We start from the raw sequence: 18,157 nt of genomic DNA on the forward strand, positions 1-18,157 counted from the left end.
TTGGTTTGTAGATGCCGGTGGTACAGCCGACCTTGGGTTTGGGCATGAGCTTGTGCCGCTGCCTAGTGGTAGTGAGTGTACAAAACGCAAGATATGGTGGTACAAGTGAAAATTGGTCAATTTGGTCTCCCTTATAATAAATAAATACAAATGTTTGTTGCGAATTAAGGTAGTAATTCTTCTGCGTAGAATCTGTGCTACGTGTGAGCTGCTAAAATAGTCATATATGTTTTTTTGGGGATCTATTAGCGATACATAACCAACAAAATGTCAGAAAAAATTAAGGTTTGTTACAATTTAGCTGCCGCATTTCGCTTCATTTTGCAATTTCAGCACATTCCCGAGCAAAAACTCAAAGCCTTCTCTATTGGGGCGATGGGTAAGAGGACGCTGTCTAAGAAAGAATTGGAAGAACAGCGGAAAAAAGAAGAAGAAAGAGCTGCCGCTCATGTACAATACTTATTACAACTTCTATTTTTCTATTCCCAATTTTTTAGGTATTCCAAGAGTTTGTGGAAACATTTCAAGAGACGCCCGTTAACGGATCGAAAGTTTGGGTTAAAGCGGGCACATACGATGCAGGAGCGAGAAGTATACCTTTGTGTTTTACAATTTTAAATTTACTATATCCGTTGTTTGCTTTAGAGGAAGATACCAAAGATAGAGGCAAATTGTATAAACCGCAGTCTCGAATTCTCGCATCGCAGGAATTATTAACATCGGCGGAAAGGGCACAAGCGTACGCTCGTATGTTGGCAGTTGATAAGAAACCCGAGCGGTTGGGGAAGAAGAAATCGTCTGGAAAAAGTAATCTCGAGTCATTTAAGGAAGAACTGAGACAGTAAGTTTGCAACTAATTTACTAGTCCTCAATAATACCAATTAATTTCGGTTCTTTTAGGATTCAAGAGGAGCGAGAAGAGAGACACAAATACAAGGGCGCTGTTCGCACTCCAATTGAATCCGAGCTAGATCTATTTTTGAGATGCGGTGACCTTGGTTCTTTCGATAACGGCGATCCGACAACGACAAACTTGTATCTAGGAAACCTAAATCCAAAGGTATATTTGATTGCTACCATTGTCACACTGAAATTCTATTTTTTTCGTAAGATAACTGAACCCCAACTGATGGAAATTTTTGGACGATACGGACCTTTAGCCAGTATCAAAATAATGTGGCCCAGGTCCGATGAAGAAAAGGCGCGTGGTAGAAATTGCGGATTTGTCGCTTACATGAGCAGGAAAGATGGAGAAAGAGCATTAAGAAATTTAAATGGTAATAGTGAAGGTGGTTATTGTGATTATTCGTGATTGTGTTTTGTAGGCAAAGATATTTTGGGTTATGAAATGAAATTAGGGTGGGGAAAATCGGTGATTATACCTCCTCATCCTATTTATATACCACCCGCACTGTTAGAATTGTCAATGCCACCACCATCATCCGGCTTACCGTTTAATGCTCAACCTTCACCAAAGGATAGGGATATTTTACCAAAAACTTCCGAAGAACTGAACCAGATTTTATGTCGGGCAATAGTGAAAGTAGTCATACCCACCGACAGGTATTTATAACAATTACATTATTCAGAAGTATGAGCGACCCAGCTTGTTTTGATTTTGGACTTTCTGTCTGTTTGTTGCTCTTCTATATTGGTCTGATTCATTTTTAGAAATATACTGATGCTTATTCATCGAATGGTGGAATTTGTAATACGAGAGGGTCCAATGTTTGAAGCTATGATTATGAATAGAGAAATTAATAACCCTTTGTTTAGGTAAGTGCACGTATATTATTTCTGTTACATTTTTTCCTTTTCTTTGTAAAAAGGTCATAGTAATATAGTTGCTGATGCTACTACAGATGTAAGTATACTACAGATGTATTATGGCATATTAAAATTAGTGTTACTCTGCGCCCATAAGATAGCGCTGGTTAAAGTCACTAGATATAGAAAGTACCGCAATCATCCGCCATTTTTGGGCAAATTTGCTGCCAACTTAAAAAAATTGACAAATAAAATCTGAATAGCTGTAATTTTTTATAACCTAACTTCATACATAGTACTGTCATGTTTTATAAAAATATATACAGATATATACATCATTCTATCATTATTGCGTCCATACATTTACCAATTACGCACATTATTGCGTCCTTCGAACTATTGCGTCCGAATATCGGACGCAATAAAGGCATCGCCTGTATTTCCATGTTCCCGCCATTTTATCATTCAAATACTATCAACGAAGGATGCACCGGTTTAACAGATTCCTATAGCACAAACCAGTTTTGAGACATCTCTTGCCGTTTTCGAGATATTAAAAGATAACGAATTTTTAGTGGACGCAATAATAGTTGCAATTCGTACGAAGTTGTATATTTTTAGTTCAGCACTTTGCAGCTAGGGGCGGTAAATTAGTATACGCTTTCAAGTATACGTTTTACAAAGTTGGTATATTATTGCGTCCAACATGTGGCAACACTGTAAGCTATTTATAGACATCATTTCGATAAGATAATCATCTTTTTATATCTTAAATGAGGATAATTATTATACTCTCCATTCGGAAAGTACATTGTTGCGTCCAGATACGTTTAATTATATTGGAGCTGATCTCCAAAAATGTAACAATTCAAAAAATTCTATTCAATAAAATTGTTTAACCTAAAAGGTGGTATTTGGTTATCAACAAATTAAATTTCGCTTTTGAATATTTTTGGTTGATGGTTAACAGCTGACCCCCCTTTAATGGCTGTAAATATTAACTTGGCGAGGTTCAATTGAAACGTGACGTCTCTTATACTATTCCCACCATTTAAAAACAAATTTTTACTACAAGCGTACACTTTAATTTTTTGCATTATTCCGTAACCCCCAGCTGATCTCCGAAAATGTAACAATTCAAAAAATTCTATTCAATAAAATGGTTTAACCTAAAAGGTGGTATTTGGTTATCAACAAATTAAATTTCACTTTTGAATATTTTTGGTTGATGGTTAACAGCTGACCCCCCTTTAATGGCTGTAAATATTAACTTGGCGAGGTTCAATTGAAACGTGACGTCTCTTATACTATTCCCACCATTTAAAAACAAATTTTTACTACAAGCGTACACTTTAATTTTTTTGCATTATTCCGTAACCCAGAGCTGATGTCCAAAAATGTAACAATTCAAAAAATTCTATTCAATAAAATGGTTTAACCTAAAAGGTGGTATTTGGTTATCAACAAATTAAATTTCGCTTTTGAATATTTTTGGTTGATGGTTAACAGCTGACCCCCCTTTAATGGCTGTAAATATTAACTTGGCGAGGTTCAATTGAAACGTGACGTCTCTTATACTATTCTCACCATTTAAAAACAAATTTTTACTACAAGCGTACACTTTAATTTTTTGCATTATTCCGTAACCCAGAGCTGATCTGCGAAAATCTAAAAATTCAAAAGATTTTATTCAATAAAATTGTTTTATTTGTAGATAAGGTAAAAGTAAGTAATTGTAGTAATAAATGAATGTTTTCTTATACGTGATCGATTTCGCTTTTATTTAGTATCTTCGGACCTTTATTAATTGGCGCTAAGGTCCGAATATGCTAAATAAAAGCGAAATCGATCACCAATAACTTATAAGAAAACATTCATTTATTTATAATTATTTACTTTTACCTTACAAATTCAATACAAGTAATTACAATAGAGACATACGTTGACAAAAACCAAAATCAAAATTGTATACCAAGTCCCACACCTTTACAAGGAAAAGCAATTGGACTCGTATAATTAAATTAATTCCTGCCGGATCAACGTCCTCTTGAATATGTGATTAGACGAGGAATGACTGAGCATTAACATTGGCAACATTGCAGGACGCAATAATATACGGCGAAATCCATATACGGGTGCGACAATGGCGCATATGAAAGGACGCACGAATGATTCAATATGACTGAAAATTCGTATATCGAAATACTGGGAATTTTTGAAATCTGGTTACGATTCTAGCCACGACATACGATTCCAAACCAACATTCGCGGCAATAGTTTAAGAATTCCTATCCGTTCTAGGAGACGCAATAAAGTACAAATACGTACGGACGCAATAATGATAGCGGGATGTATATATATATCTCCAAACAGGTGGAACAATCCCTAACATTAAAGTTACTAGAATCTGGTAACTTCCACCATTTTTGGGCAAAAATCATGCGTTCTCTCTCTAACACACAAGCCCAATGGATTGCGGTACTTTCTATATTTAGTGACTTTACCTCTGGTGGCCGATGTGAATTTGACAAACGTGTGACATAATCGAGAGGACATAACAAATGACTCCAAACAATTATGTAACTAATAAGATCAGTGGGTCCTTAAAATAAGACAAATATATGATTTCTTCTGCAACCTAGTGAACATTCGTCTATTACTTATCATAGACCAATTTAAGGCAAAAATCTGTGAGAATTTATATTAAGTTCCCTTATATTAGAGAGTACCCACTATTATCAGAGATAGAATGTTCAATAGTAATTTGTATTTCAACAAATTCAATGCATTTTTTTTAAAGTAGCCCTTGTATACAGGGTGAGTTTTTTTTTCATTTTCACTATGGGGATCTTGTAAACTTTAAGAGATACGAAGACGCTTAAATGGACAAAGTTATGCCCAAAAAACCTAAAAATGCTAATTTGGAAAATTCGCTAGCGTTCATTTCATTTCAAAGATATCAGAAAATAATTTTAACAAACCCGTAGTAATTTTTTCTCAGCTTTTTGATGCTGCTAAAATGTTTTTATCACTTGTGGGTTTTGAGTCAATCACATCAACTTTCTTATGGACGCCAAATTGATTTCTACGTCACTTGATAGAAAATCAAAATTACAAAACCAGTGATACTAAATTTATAGTATTTCATTTGGGAATCAACCTTGCATTTTTGCCTTGGATGTTTACAATGTACTTATTAAGGCAATAATTCCATGGCCATGTCGAGGGTGACTGTGTGAGACAATAAATGAATAAATTTGGTTTCACAATCGATCACCCTGTATATGCCAACGTTTTAGTTTAATTTACCTTTGTGCATTCGCGCGGTTACATCTTTTCACACGTTTAATATAATCGATCGATTGTCTTTTACCAAAAGTTGCTACTGTTAAAATTTTAGTAAGATCAGATCATCAATAAGAAAGGTGCTTCTGCGCATGCGCGCGCGGGTTTTTAGATGTTTAATTTAATGGAACGATTTACACTTAGTAAAGTGTGCTACTGTTAAAATTTCAGTAAGATTGTGCATAAATAAGAAAGTTACTTATGCGCATGCGCTAGAAGGATACTGCCTACTGGTCTGAAAATTAATAGATGTCATCTCCGGCAAGTAACACGCACTTTGTCCGATTAAATTTTGAGTTATCGTGCTAACAAGCCGGACAACAACTACAATTGACTTTTCTGTGATGAATACAAGACCCATATATGGGTGCGGAAAAGCAATACAAAAACCCATTGCTCTAATATCGCGGACAATATTGGGCATTGAGAAGTTATACAAGCGGTGTCTGTCTATCTAGTGTAGTATTATCTTGGTTCACCATCGATATTATATTCCCATGGTCCATCTGTAGTATATTTACACCTCTGATGGTACTTTTACTACAGCAATATTCACATTGTCAAAAATATTGATAGTTTTTATCGGCATTGCAGATTCTTATTTGAAAATCAAAATCCTTTACATATTTACTATAGATGGAAGTTGTATTCCATTATGCACGGTGATTCGCAAAAGGATTGGACTTCAAAAGAATTCCGTATGTTCAAAGGTAAATATTTTTCATTTTTAGATTAAGTGGTAGAACAGATTATTTTTTGCTCAGGTGGATCTGCTTGGAAACCTCCGCTAATGACCTCGTACACAGCGGGAATGCCCGAGGAATTAATACAAGAGGAAGAAGCTCGTGAATCGACGAAGGGTTCTTTATCGAACACGTAATTAATTATCAAACGTGATAGGAGATTATTGACTTTCTTCCATTTAGGCAAAGAGATCGTTTGGAAGATTTAATACGGAATTTAACTCCCGAAAGTAAAAGAATTGCGGACGCCATGGTTTTTTGCATAGAACATAGCGATGCCGCTGATGAAATTGCGGAGTGTATTCTCGAGTCATTATCAAACGAATCGACGATCGTCACAAAGAAAATAGCGAGATTGTACCTTATTTCTGACATTCTACACAATTGCGGAGTGAAAGTGAATAAAGCGTCATTTTACAGGAGAGCGTAAGTTACCCGCTAGATAGTCATTTTGTAATACAGGCTTTTCTTTAGATTCGAAATAAGATTGATCGAGATAATTAAGCAAATGAAATTCATACACGACAAATTGGAGGGGCGTCTACAAGCGGAAGGATTCAAAGTCAGAGTTTTAAGAACGTTAAAGGCGTGGGAGGATTCAATCTATCCTAAGGATTTCATGAGTAAACTTCATAATACGTTTTTGGGATTGGATGCCAATGTAAGTGTGTAGTGTGGACTATTTAGCTTGCTTTCCCAGAAAGACTTAAAAGACATTTCTGTGCCTAGTGGACCAAAGTAGATGCTTACTTGTACAAAGTTATGTCTCAAAGATAAAAATACTGCGTCAAAATGCGTCATAACAGAATTTTAATCGTTTGTCCCCTAGGTGGCGACTATCGAATTTACTCAATTTCTTTGATAACTCATAATTTTGTTGTTATTAAATGTAATTGGTTTCTAAAACCATACCCCAGATAGTGGAAATTTAGTCACTCATTTGGAAGATTTTAAAGATTAAGGTTAGATTAAATGGACGTTACAGGTTTAATGATGACGGTTAATCGCAAACACATAAACAAGTTAAAAAAGTAATCGTAACCGATTTACAAAAAGCGCATTTCCACTTGGAGTTGGCATTGCGCATGCGCAAAACCAAATTTTGAAACTGGCGTTAGATTTTCATTTATTCCAAATGCCTATATATCAAATTTCATTTAAATGCTTTTATAATTAAAAAAAAGTTTGCAATTCGGTTTATAAATGGTCGAGATGCGAAAAGGGCACCTGTTAATTTTGAATTCATTCGACTCAACTTTTGGCATTGCGTAGTATATGGCTAAAGCTATGCCCATATTGAATTTCATGCAATTCAGTTGATTACTAACGGAGATCTCAAAGCGATCGGACATTTCTAAACAAAGTTATCGTCCACACGGACAGATACATGGGGCAGACAGACAAAGAAATAGACGGACAGACCAAACAGATAGACGACAGACAGCAATACAAAATTATAAACGATCTCTAGGATCGTTAATAAACGGCAAAAGTGTAAAATTAGGGAACATTATGGAAAAACGGTTTTTTGGTTTTTTTACAATAACTTTTTTAGCAATAAACGCGGAAAAAATCCATCCTTGGTGACAGCTTCGACACCATAACGAACCAAATAGCGAAAAAAGTAGAACAATAGCACTAAGATAAAGAACTAGTATTGTCTTGACGAACGAGCGGACGGACGGACAAAGTGCCCACAATAGCGCATTTTTTTAAATTTTTGTGGAAATGCGCGAGGTTCAATCAAGTACACTCTGTTTATCAGATTTCCCAAGGAAAAATTTGGGTTAGGGACCCGTTTGTAAACCACACAAGCCCCTCAGGTTTGAGGAAGGGGAATCCGAGTTCACTTTATAACTCTTTGGTCTTAGTAAGACAGCCAGAATCACATCCCTTCTTGCGAGGCGGGGATCGGATCTCAAGGTTTCCTCCCAGATCCGTTCGTGCCCAAGGCTGCCTCGATTCTTCCACTCATCCCAATCGTTTAGCCGTATAGAAGCCATGCATTTTGTGCATGAAATTTTACCTCACATTTCCAGTTGTTCTGAAGGTCTCCACCCATCATAAAATCAATTTTCTATCAGGAACAATAACTTCAGCACTGCGACAATTGAAAAATTGAATGAAAAATAACATTCCACTGCAAACGCACACTGTTCACTCAACCAAAGCTCCATTGCTACTCACTAATAGGAAAGACCGGATGCCTACTAACCAGTGAGACTCATTCTGCAGTCCCATTACTTCCTTTCCCTAACATAGTAAGTCGGGTACATGGCTAGAATGGGGAAAATACTGTACTTTTTGATTGGAATATGCCACTTTCTGTGGTAATAGTTAATACCAAAAGGCAACTTTTGAGATAGGGAGCCACTCGAAAATCCGTGCAGGAAACCAAAATGGCGCCATTAGCCGCAATATATTTTTTTGTATCTCTGCTCCTAATAGTCCGATTTTAATTTTCTTTTTTTGAATTGAAAGCTCTTGTGACGAGGAAACTTTTTTGCTATATAACATTTATCTCTAAAACTTAAGGATTTAGCACAATTTTAAAAAAGTGTTTTTTTTTTACGAATTTGATTCACAAGTAAGCTCTTAATTGTGCAATATCCCGGTCTTTTCGACAAAAAAAGCCATCGATCAATCGATACAACCCCAAAACTACTTGTATCTATCCTGCAAATTTGGAAAATTTCAATCCGCCATGTTTTTTTTTAAAAAAATGCACAATATTTGTTTCATCAGGCAGGAGATCAAGCATTATGAAAATTGAAAGGAAAAGCCTCATCAATTTTTTTCTCTGAAAAACGGAAAATACACTCCGCTTTTAAAGTAATTAAAGAAACACTCAGTATATCAACTTTAACTCTTACTCTCGCTCTTACTTATCCTATTTTATTTAACTAGTTGGTTTAAGCTACGACGAATGTGAAATTTGGAGTGCTTATTTATCAGATCATGGATTTTTTCGAGGGTTTTCTCTCGGGTTTTCTTTAAAAATATTAACGGAACATTATGATTTCCAAGTTTTAGATACCTATTCATATAAGTTGAATCATTTTTATTATACAGGGAATCCACCTTCTGTAAGCGGACGATAGAGCCTCAATGGTTGAGATTAATGGTAACGGTTTGTTGGTACGAGAACCCTGAGGGGAAGCCTAAAACGTATTTTTAGGTACATAGGGTGTTCTCGAGGGCAGCCTATACATTTTGATATTTTTTATAGTTATCCCCGGGTATCCCTTAACAAAAGAATTATTTTTGTAGGTCTTTTCGGTTTTTTTCGTAATGCTAACCGCGAGGCTAACCGTTTTTGGTATTTGGTATTTATTGTTCTTGTTTTTACAAAATAAATTTGTTTACAATTGTCAAGGCCTAATGTCTATATGTATAAAACAGTGCAGATAGAAAAACAAACAAACAAGTTAAATAAACAGACAAACAAACACTTAGACGTGTATAATTTACTCCAGAAAATCGGCCGAAGGCCAACGATAGCTTAAGAATTCATTTATAGAGTAAAAACTTTTTCTCAATAGAAACTTTTTCAAATTGTGTTTAAAAATCGTGTATGGTAGCTTTGTTATGTCTGTAGGCAGTTTATTTAAAAAGCAGGGACTATAATAATTTGCTCCGTATCTGCTACGTTGCAACCTGAGGTACTGACTCCTCACGAGATTACCACCCCTGGTGCTATATCCATGTATTTGGTTTTGAAATGTGTAAGAATCTCTTTGTTGTTTAGCGTGTAACAAACACACGTATATATATAAACAAGGCAACGTAAGTATTTCCATAGTGTTAAACTGTGTTCTTACATCATTTCTATATGGAGTTCCTGTCATTACGCGCAGAGCCCGGCGCTGAAGACCAAACAGTCTTTTTGAGTGAGAGGAATGACCCCAACAGAAGATGGAATAATTAATGAGCGGATGAATTAATCCATGATAAGCTGAAGTTTTCCGGATATGCTTTTTATACAGGGTGAAAATTTTATCTTCAAAACATTTTTTAAAGAAACTTTTTATGACATCCATAATTATAAAAAGTTTGCTACCAATCCACATACATTCAATTTGGGGTCAGTAGCATACTTCTGCACGGTCAACTGTTTTTAAATAGCAACCACTATTTTCTTGAGATAGTGAATTATCTGTCGATACAAATTGATACAATAAAACTCGTTTTTCAAATAATTGAATTTTAATATTTCTTTAGATAATCGACTTCGAATCGTATAGACCGATTCATCATCAGACCTTAAGAGTCAGAATATTGTGCTGAATAATACAAATCCTTACATATTAACATTTGACGTGGACAAGTTACACATAAAAATCGGGTTGAGCTTACTTGTGATTCAAATTCGTAAAAAAAACACTTTTTTAAAATTGTGCTAAATCCTTAAGTTTTAGAGATAAATGTTATATAGCAAAAAAGTTTCCTCGTCACAAGAGCTTTCAATCAATTTCCTGCACGGATTTTCGAGTGGCTCCCTATCTCAAAAGTTGCCTTTTGGCATTAACTATTACCCCAGAAAGTGGCATATTCCAATCAAAAAGTGCAGTTTTTTTTGGCGTACCCAACGTATTAACACGCCCCCTTTATTTTTAAATACATATATAGAAAAAAGTGTAGATGGCTAGATATGGTATTTCTCTATCCATGAGGATGGAAATTAGCATATGGCAGTACAAATGATCATCTAAATTACGATTAGTCAGCCTGTATGGCGCAGTGGAGTTGCTCAACTGCGGTATTAAGGGGCCCGAGTTCGGGGATGGGTGTAGTGGGTTGGGGTGGCAGAGCAGCTTTGGCTGAAACCCAATAAAGTCCAGAAATAAAATAAATAAATGTTTTAAAGTTTCTATTTCAAAAGGAATCCGTCAAAGACTCGGTCAAAGAAGCAGTGGCCAGTGCTGATACTTTCTTAGCCCCACCCACTATGATAACAGTAGGGAAAGCAATTGAGAACAAATGGTTACAAACAAATAATCTCTAGGAAGTGGCTCATATTCTTTGAAATAAATATTTAGTTTAAGTTGGTTTGCTTACTCATGATTTTAATGGCTTAGCTTTGTCGATTACATACCCCTTTGCTTTATTGTAACTGCATAGTACTTTGTTATTTTAGGAGTCAAAAATGAACAGTGCTCCTATTGAACAAAATTGGGACGGTAATCCCCTTCAAGATCAAATGGAAACCGACGAGGATGTTCCCATGGACGGGGTTGCTTTACTAAAAAGCGCGTTGAAGCAGACTTTAAAAAGTCCATCGCCGGTAGCGGATCTGGACATCGATGGTAAGCTAAAGGCGATTGTTAAATTCGTCCCAATCCATTATTGAAATAGGTTTCGAAATACAAGATGATGAGAAGAAGGATATGGATAAGGGTATCGCCCCAAGTCAACTTTCGGGATTTATTTTGTCCAAATGGGAGACTGTCGACCCAGAACAAGTGGAAGCGCAAGCTATGACCACCAGTAAATGGGATTTGCTGGAGAGCAGTGCAGATAATAGTCAGGATAGTAAAAATGATAATCAAGATTCGTGCGATTATACCGATCCTAGGTAAGTATAGCAGGTACATAAGTAAGCATTGTTACTTCGCTGTCTCCGTGATGCAGCTGTTAACTAAAAAAAACTTTAAACAGCACCATTTATTCGTAGTTTCAGTAACTTAGTCCTCCTACAATAAAATTCTTTTATCAAAATGTTATATTTGATATGTTGCTGCTTTGATAGAGATATGACAGAAGAAAGACGTACAAAACTTCGCGATATTGAGTTAAAAACTATGCAATATCAAGATGAACTGGAATCGGGCCAGCGAAGCTTAAAAAGCGGTTGGAGTGTTTCGCAACAAGTTGAACATTACAGACGTAAATTATTGCGCAAGTCAGAGAAGGAGTGGAAGGAGAAAGAGAGGGATAGCGGTAGCAGTAAGTCTGAAAAACATAAACGTGATTGGGATCGTGATAGTTCGGAGGAAGAAGTCTACTATAAAGACGTGTAAGTAGAATTTTATATTATATGCACACTTCGTATATTGAAAATGTGTGCATTTAATATTATACGGACGTTATTTGGAAAATTAATATTCAAATATGCTCTTTATCCGATGTTGTAGTACTTCTAGAAAAAATAAAAAGCATGCACGAAGCTCTCCCAGCCGAGCCACTTCAAAACACAGGTAACTCGCTACAGTACAGTAAAGTAACTACTTTTTTAACTAATTATAAGTATAAAAGGCTATGGTGATTAGAGATAAACATGCTTGCAGTTGTGATTATTGTACAGAACTTACGTGCGTTTTATCAACTTGTTTTTGCATACAAATAATGCAGTTTGAACCAACCAAGGCTCTGCAATCCTTCGACAAGGAGGTTTAATTTGTAACTGTGTATCATACTTGCAAAAATCCTCACGCTTCGCTGCTCTCAGAGGTCTTTTGCACCCCCACTTTTCACCTTTCACTTTATGCAACCATCTTCATTTCATGGACCGAGTTACTCACATAATCCGCAGTCGAAAAAAACGCTCATGAGCGGAAAAACAAAAAGCGCCAGAGCGCCGAACACTTTAAGTAAATGCTCGAGCGCTGTTTTGAGGCCAGTCTGGTTAACTCATCGGCTTTCTCAGTACCTTTCGTTCCATCATGCCCTTTGACCCATGCGAGCTCAGGGGTATTGCTTGCTACCTGCTCTAGTGTGTAATGACATTCGGAAACCAACCTAGAGGCGGTACGCGTCAACTCGCCAAGGGCGACTCGCCACCGGACCACTCGCCACCGACTGACTCGCCAACGGGACAACTCGCCAACGAAATATTTTTCCCTGTTTAATGTGTCGTGTCTACAATTTTTCGATAAACTTTTTTTACAAAATTAGGGAAATTGACTATTGCATTTGTATGACACATTAAACAGGGAAAAATATTTCGTTGGTGAGTTGTCCCGTTGGCGAGTTGTCCCGTTGGCTAGTCGGTCGGTGGCGAGTTGACCGTGTCCCCCTAGAGGTTATTTTACAGTGACTCAGAGCAGCCCTGCTGTTACTGGCAACTGATTGGAATACAGTAGGAAGGTTGGAGATTCAGTTCTTTGGAGTAAATACCAGTGCCTGTTCCTTCCATTGTATTAGATCCATCCGTAAAGATGAATATGTCTGGTTGGGATACCCATCCTCATAAGAAAGGTGTGATAGTTTTTCCCTAATCTGTATTGAGGAGGGAGTGAGTCCGATCGTTCTTCTAGGATAGGCAATCGCTTCGCCCAGAATTCGAGAGTGACGCTGAAAATTGGTGTTCTTGGAATAGCAGGGGAGTCTGTTTTTGTCGGGTTGATTGACAAGGGGCGTTCCCTACACCATTTTTCGGTTACTCTAAGAGCTGATGGCATCATATTTGGTTGTTCGCGTCACACATCAGCTCCCAAGACAATTGGAGGACTGATAAAGCCTCTCGCACCCTACCGAATGGTCGCTTGACCAAACCACTTTTGATATAATTATCACAAAAACCCTCGATAGATCTTTTCGCGTCTCACCACTATTTCATATATGAAAAATACGTTTCCCGGCTGTTTTTGCTAAGGTCGTACTCCAATCAATTCAACAGATAAAGGTCCATTGTCCTGTAATTGGAATAATTTTTTGTTTTGTTGGGCAATTTATTATTATAATAACAGGCAGAATGCAACTAACGCCATGTTGTGGATTCACAGGGAGTTCACAAAGTTTCTTTTTGATTATTTTTTCATTTAATCGTTTCGGTTGTGTCAGTTTACACTGTTTAATTAGTATATTTGTTTAATAAAGGTTATAATACAACAGAGTTGCCAGTTTACTCGGGCGTCCTATCCGAAAATATCACTCCCCACCCTCTCTCTTTGTCTCTACCCATTTGCCCACATTTCGGCCCACTTCATTACATTTCTAAAGAATGACTATACAGGGTCATTCTTGACGAGCGTCAGTTAGAAAGGTATGGAGAACCTTTGAAAATGAAACTGAACTGATAAGTCCTTTAAGGGTTTTGGCACATGTGGAATTGACCTAAAATATGTACTCCAAATTCGACGTAGAATCCGAAAATGTTTAAAAAATAGGGAATAAACAAAGTTGATGGCTGCTTCCGGTATTCGCGGAAGTGGCGCCATCTTGAAAATATTTTAGTTCAATTCATGTGCCAAAACCCTTAAATGACATCAGTTTAGTTTCATTTTCAAGGGTTTTCCATATCTTTCTAACTGACCCTCGTCAAGAATGACCCTGTAGAGAGGCAATGGACGAGTAGCGGGAAATTTAAATCTTATTCTTTAAACTTAGCGCTACTAGTACTGCAGGGTGATATTTTCGGATTGGACACTATATAATTAAAATTAAACTTCACTTAAGTTCCCTTGATCGCTAAGTTCGGATTATTACTACAATTATTTGGCTACTTTTGACAATAATATCCTAGTCAGTATCGTGAAACAGTTTGTCAGTTTTCAAATTTTTTGATGTTCAGGTATTTTTTAAAGGATTGCAGAGATGAGCAATATTAGTTCTTAGACTTAACCCCTTAAGCACACTGCTTTCACGTAACCTAAACGAGTAGTTTATGCATCCATGAAGGGAAGATTTACATTTTTTGACGTACGTTCTGAACAATATTGTTCTGCGCAAAATTCGATAACCACCTTGCCTTTTTGTAATATAACGTGTTCCTTCATACAAATGCAATTTTAGGTCGAACAGTTGTTCTCCGCCATCACGCAAGAAAAGCTCCCGAGCCGTGAGTCCACCTAGTCCTCCTAGGATACGACGTCACTCTCCCAAATCCTCCAAATCCCACCATAAAGGTTCACTATCCCCGGAAATTTCTAGTTCGAAATATACAAAGTATTCTCCATCTTCGCCAAAAAGTTCTAGATATAGCCGCAAATCACCGTCACCAAATAAGTATCGTAGTTCCCCCACACCTCCCCGCTCTCGATATAGAATCACTTCGCCAGAAGTGTCTCGCAAACACAAACATAAGCATCGATATTAACCTCCCTTTCACTTGGTACGTTTACAGAACTGAACATCGTGATCTACACATTCTTGCTGTACATTGTTATAATTCTGCCGAAAGTAATCCAACATTTTGCTATCGTAATGGTTGTTTGTTGTATTGTTTGGTTGTTGCAGTTTAGTTGCAGATGTGAACGAGGATCTGCGAAATAAATACAGTGATTGTATTTTAAAACATTTGGCATATTTTGTAGTATGTGGACAGGGTGCTCTGTACTGCTCATTTTACAATGTACTTTAAGTGTGGTAGATATTAAATTTCGGTGTGGAACAAAAAGTGACTGATGTAAAAGATATTTACACATTTCCACCAATACATTTCTGCGGGTTGGGTCGATCTGTTTGCAATACATATTATGTACATGAAGACGATTCACAGTTCTAACCAACCCAGAATAGTTTAGCATATTATTTATTCTTATTTGTAAAAACAAACGATTGAGCACCCTGCAAAGGCTCTACTTGTGATAACTCTAGGAGATAAGATTTTTGTACATAGGTATGGTCTTATTTTAGTAGTTATTTGACATACGGTAAGAGTAGTTACATAATGTATAAGACATTTGCGCTAAATTTGATTTTCTTTTTTGTTTATGTTCATGTATTTAGATTTAGTACGATCGTTTGATTTTTTAAATATTTGTATTTAATAAAATTTCCATTAAAGAGATTCATTTACCCAACTCTCCTAGTTGTTATTTGTAATAGTGTAACTGTAAACAATGCAGGTTACTGTATAAGGAACAATGTAATGGAATAATGGGTGCTAAAGGAATAAAATATCGAAACAGTATTTCTAAACAAAAATTAATAAATACCCACCCTACTTTGCTCACGCACTGTTAGGTGACATCTCAATTTTCTGGGAAGACGGAATTGTGTTTCTATATATGCTTTAGCAGTCTTACAACAGTTTTTGTCAGGGCGGTGTGGTACCAGAGCTGGGCAGTATCCGATTTTGTAAATACTTTTTAGTATTCAAATCCTTTGTAATTAAATACTTTTATGGAAGCAGTATTTGTAATTTAAATACTTTCACAAATATTTAGTATTCGAATACTTCGCAAAGTATTTGGATACTTCGTAAAGTAGGTATTCCTTTTTTACCAAAAATCGACTACACCAAAATTTCTCGGGAAAACACTTTTTCTTGTTAATTTTGGTGCGTAGAATCCAAAACAATTCGTACTTTTTCGATCAGACTTCTCAATCAGAAGTTACAGACTAGAGCAGGTAAGTACCTAGAGGTAAATAATTTAGATTATATAAGCAGGTAAGTAGAGGTAAATAATTTAGATTATTAATTTCCATATGGAGCAATACATCAATAAAATTATAGACTAGAAACCAATTTCGAAAGAAAATTCAAAGGGCTGTAACTTGTGAACTAGTAGCCCAATCTTGGAACTGTTTGAAATTATGGATTCTACAGGCTGCATTCTATAAACAATTTTTTTTCCCGGGTCGATCTGAGACAATTTTTTCTGCGCGCCTCAAAAAAAGGCAGTGTATAACCTTCCTTTTTTACCAAAAATTGTCTGCCCCAAAATTACTCGGGAAAACACTTTTTCTTGTTAATTTTGGTGCGTAGAATCCAAAACAATTCGTACTTTTTCGATCAGACTTCTCAATCAAAAGTTATAGACTAGAAACTAATTTCGAAAGAAAATTCAAAGGGCTGTAACTTTTGAACTAGTAGCCCAATCTTGGAACTGTTTGAAATTATGGATTCTACAGGTCACATTCTATAAGAAAATTTTTTTCCCGGGTCGATCTGAGACAATTTTTTTTTCGGGGCTCAAAAAAAGGCAGTGTATAACCTTCCTTTTTTACCAAAAATCGACTACACCAAAATTTCTCGGGAAACACTTTTTCTTATTAATTTTGGTGCGTAGAATCCAAAACAATTCGTACTTTTTCGATCAGACTTCTCAATCAAAAGTTAGAGACTAGAAACCAATTTCGAAAGAAAATTCAAAGGGCTGTAACTTTTGAACTAGTAGCCCAATCTTGGAACTGTTTGAAATTATGGATTCTACAGGCCGCATTCTATAAAAAATTTTTTTTCCGGGTCGATCCGAGACAATTTTTTCTGCGCGCCTCAAAAAAAAAGCAGTGTATAACCTTCCTTTTTTACCAAAAATTGACTGCACCAAAATTTCTCGGGAAAACACTTTTTCTTGTTAATTTTGGTGCGTAGAATCCAAAACAATTCGTACTTTTTCGATCAGACTTCTCAATCAAAAGTTATAGACTAGAAACCAATTTCGAAGAAAAATTCAAAGGGCTGTAACTTTTGAACTAGTAGCCCAATCTTGGAACTGTTTGAAATTATGGATTCTACAGGCCACATTCTATAAAAAATTTTTTTTCCGGGTCGATCTGAGACAATTTTTTTTCGGGGCTCAAAAAAAGGCAGTGTATAACCTTCCTTTTTTACCAAAAATTGACTGCACCAAAATTTCTCGGGAAAACACTTTTTCTTATTAATTTTGGTGCGTAGAATCCAAAACAATTCGTACTTTTTCGATTAGATTTTTCAATCAAAAGTTATAGACTAGAAATCAATTTCGAAAGAAAATTCAAAGGGCTGTAACTTTTGAACTAGTAGCCCAATCTTGGAACTGTTTGAAATTATGGATTCTACAGGCCACATTCTATATGTAAATTATAAGACGCTTTGAAAACTGGTAAACATATTCTTAAGGATATAACTGGTATAAGAAAGGTCCTGGTAGGTATCTCCTATATAATAATAATAATAATAATAATACGCTTTTACTCCCCTTAAATTTATATATAACAATAGAAATATAAAAAAAGCTAACCCCATACAAAGTATAACTTGATTTTTTAAGTAGTATTAAGTCTTTTATCTAGTATACTATTTTAAATTGTTAATGTATTTGAGTGACAAGCATTTGATTACTTTTTACTGTATTCGAATACTTTTCAAAGTATTGGAATACTTTTTATAGTATTTGAATACCTTTGATAGTATTAGAATACTTTTGAAAGTTTTCGAATATCTTTGCAAGTATTCGAATACTTTTGAAAGTATTCGAATACATTCTAAAGTATTTGAATACTTATTTTTTAAAGTATATGAATACTTTTCTATGCATCTGTATCTAGTAGTCGCTTGTGCTGGACATAAAAGTATTTAGTATTCAAATAGGTACCTTTGATTTGTGTAAAGTATTTACTATTTAGTATTCAAATACTTTTTGAAAGTATTCTGC

At 35.9% G+C, this 18,157-nt stretch overlaps 1 protein-coding gene across 2 annotated transcripts; it reads left to right on the forward strand.

Moving 5' to 3' along the window:
• Positions 1-52: 52 nt before the first annotated feature.
• On the forward strand, positions 53-15,598 carry LOC116165412 (U2 snRNP-associated SURP motif-containing protein). 2 transcript variants are annotated; one of them, XM_031479842.1, is made up of 17 exons: positions 54-285; positions 334-450; positions 498-591; positions 646-841; positions 901-1,060; positions 1,112-1,277; positions 1,326-1,563; positions 1,672-1,776; positions 5,707-5,822; positions 5,877-5,988; positions 6,039-6,281; positions 6,330-6,516; positions 10,993-11,161; positions 11,211-11,430; positions 11,605-11,871; positions 11,990-12,052; positions 14,589-15,598. In XM_031479842.1, the coding sequence occupies exons 1-17, from the start codon at positions 268-270 to the stop codon at positions 14,890-14,892; spliced, it is 2,775 nt and encodes a 924-aa protein (XP_031335702.1). In that variant the 5' UTR covers positions 54-267; the 3' UTR covers positions 14,893-15,598. The 2 variants fall into 2 exon arrangements, with proteins under 2 accessions (XP_031335701.1, XP_031335702.1); XM_031479841.1 differs by having other exon boundaries at positions 53-285; positions 901-1,277.
• The last annotated feature ends 2,559 nt before the right edge of the window (positions 15,599-18,157 follow it).

This window comes from Photinus pyralis, unplaced genomic scaffold (genome assembly GCF_008802855.1).
Source record: "Photinus pyralis isolate 1611_PpyrPB1 unplaced genomic scaffold, Ppyr1.3 Ppyr1.4_LG3a, whole genome shotgun sequence".
NCBI classification, from domain to species: domain Eukaryota; kingdom Metazoa; phylum Arthropoda; class Insecta; order Coleoptera; family Lampyridae; genus Photinus; species Photinus pyralis.

What these genes read in the sequence shown, in the direction of transcription:
- LOC116165412 (XM_031479841.1), top strand. An exon ending in AAGAAAGAGCTGCCGCTCAT is followed by an intron (nt 451 to 497) that starts GTACAATACTTA and finishes CCAATTTTTTAG; the next exon opens with GTATTCCAAGAGTTTGTGGA. An exon ending in GTAGTCATACCCACCGACAG is followed by an intron (nt 1,564 to 1,671) that starts GTATTTATAACA and finishes ATTCATTTTTAG; the next exon opens with AAATATACTGATGCTTATTC.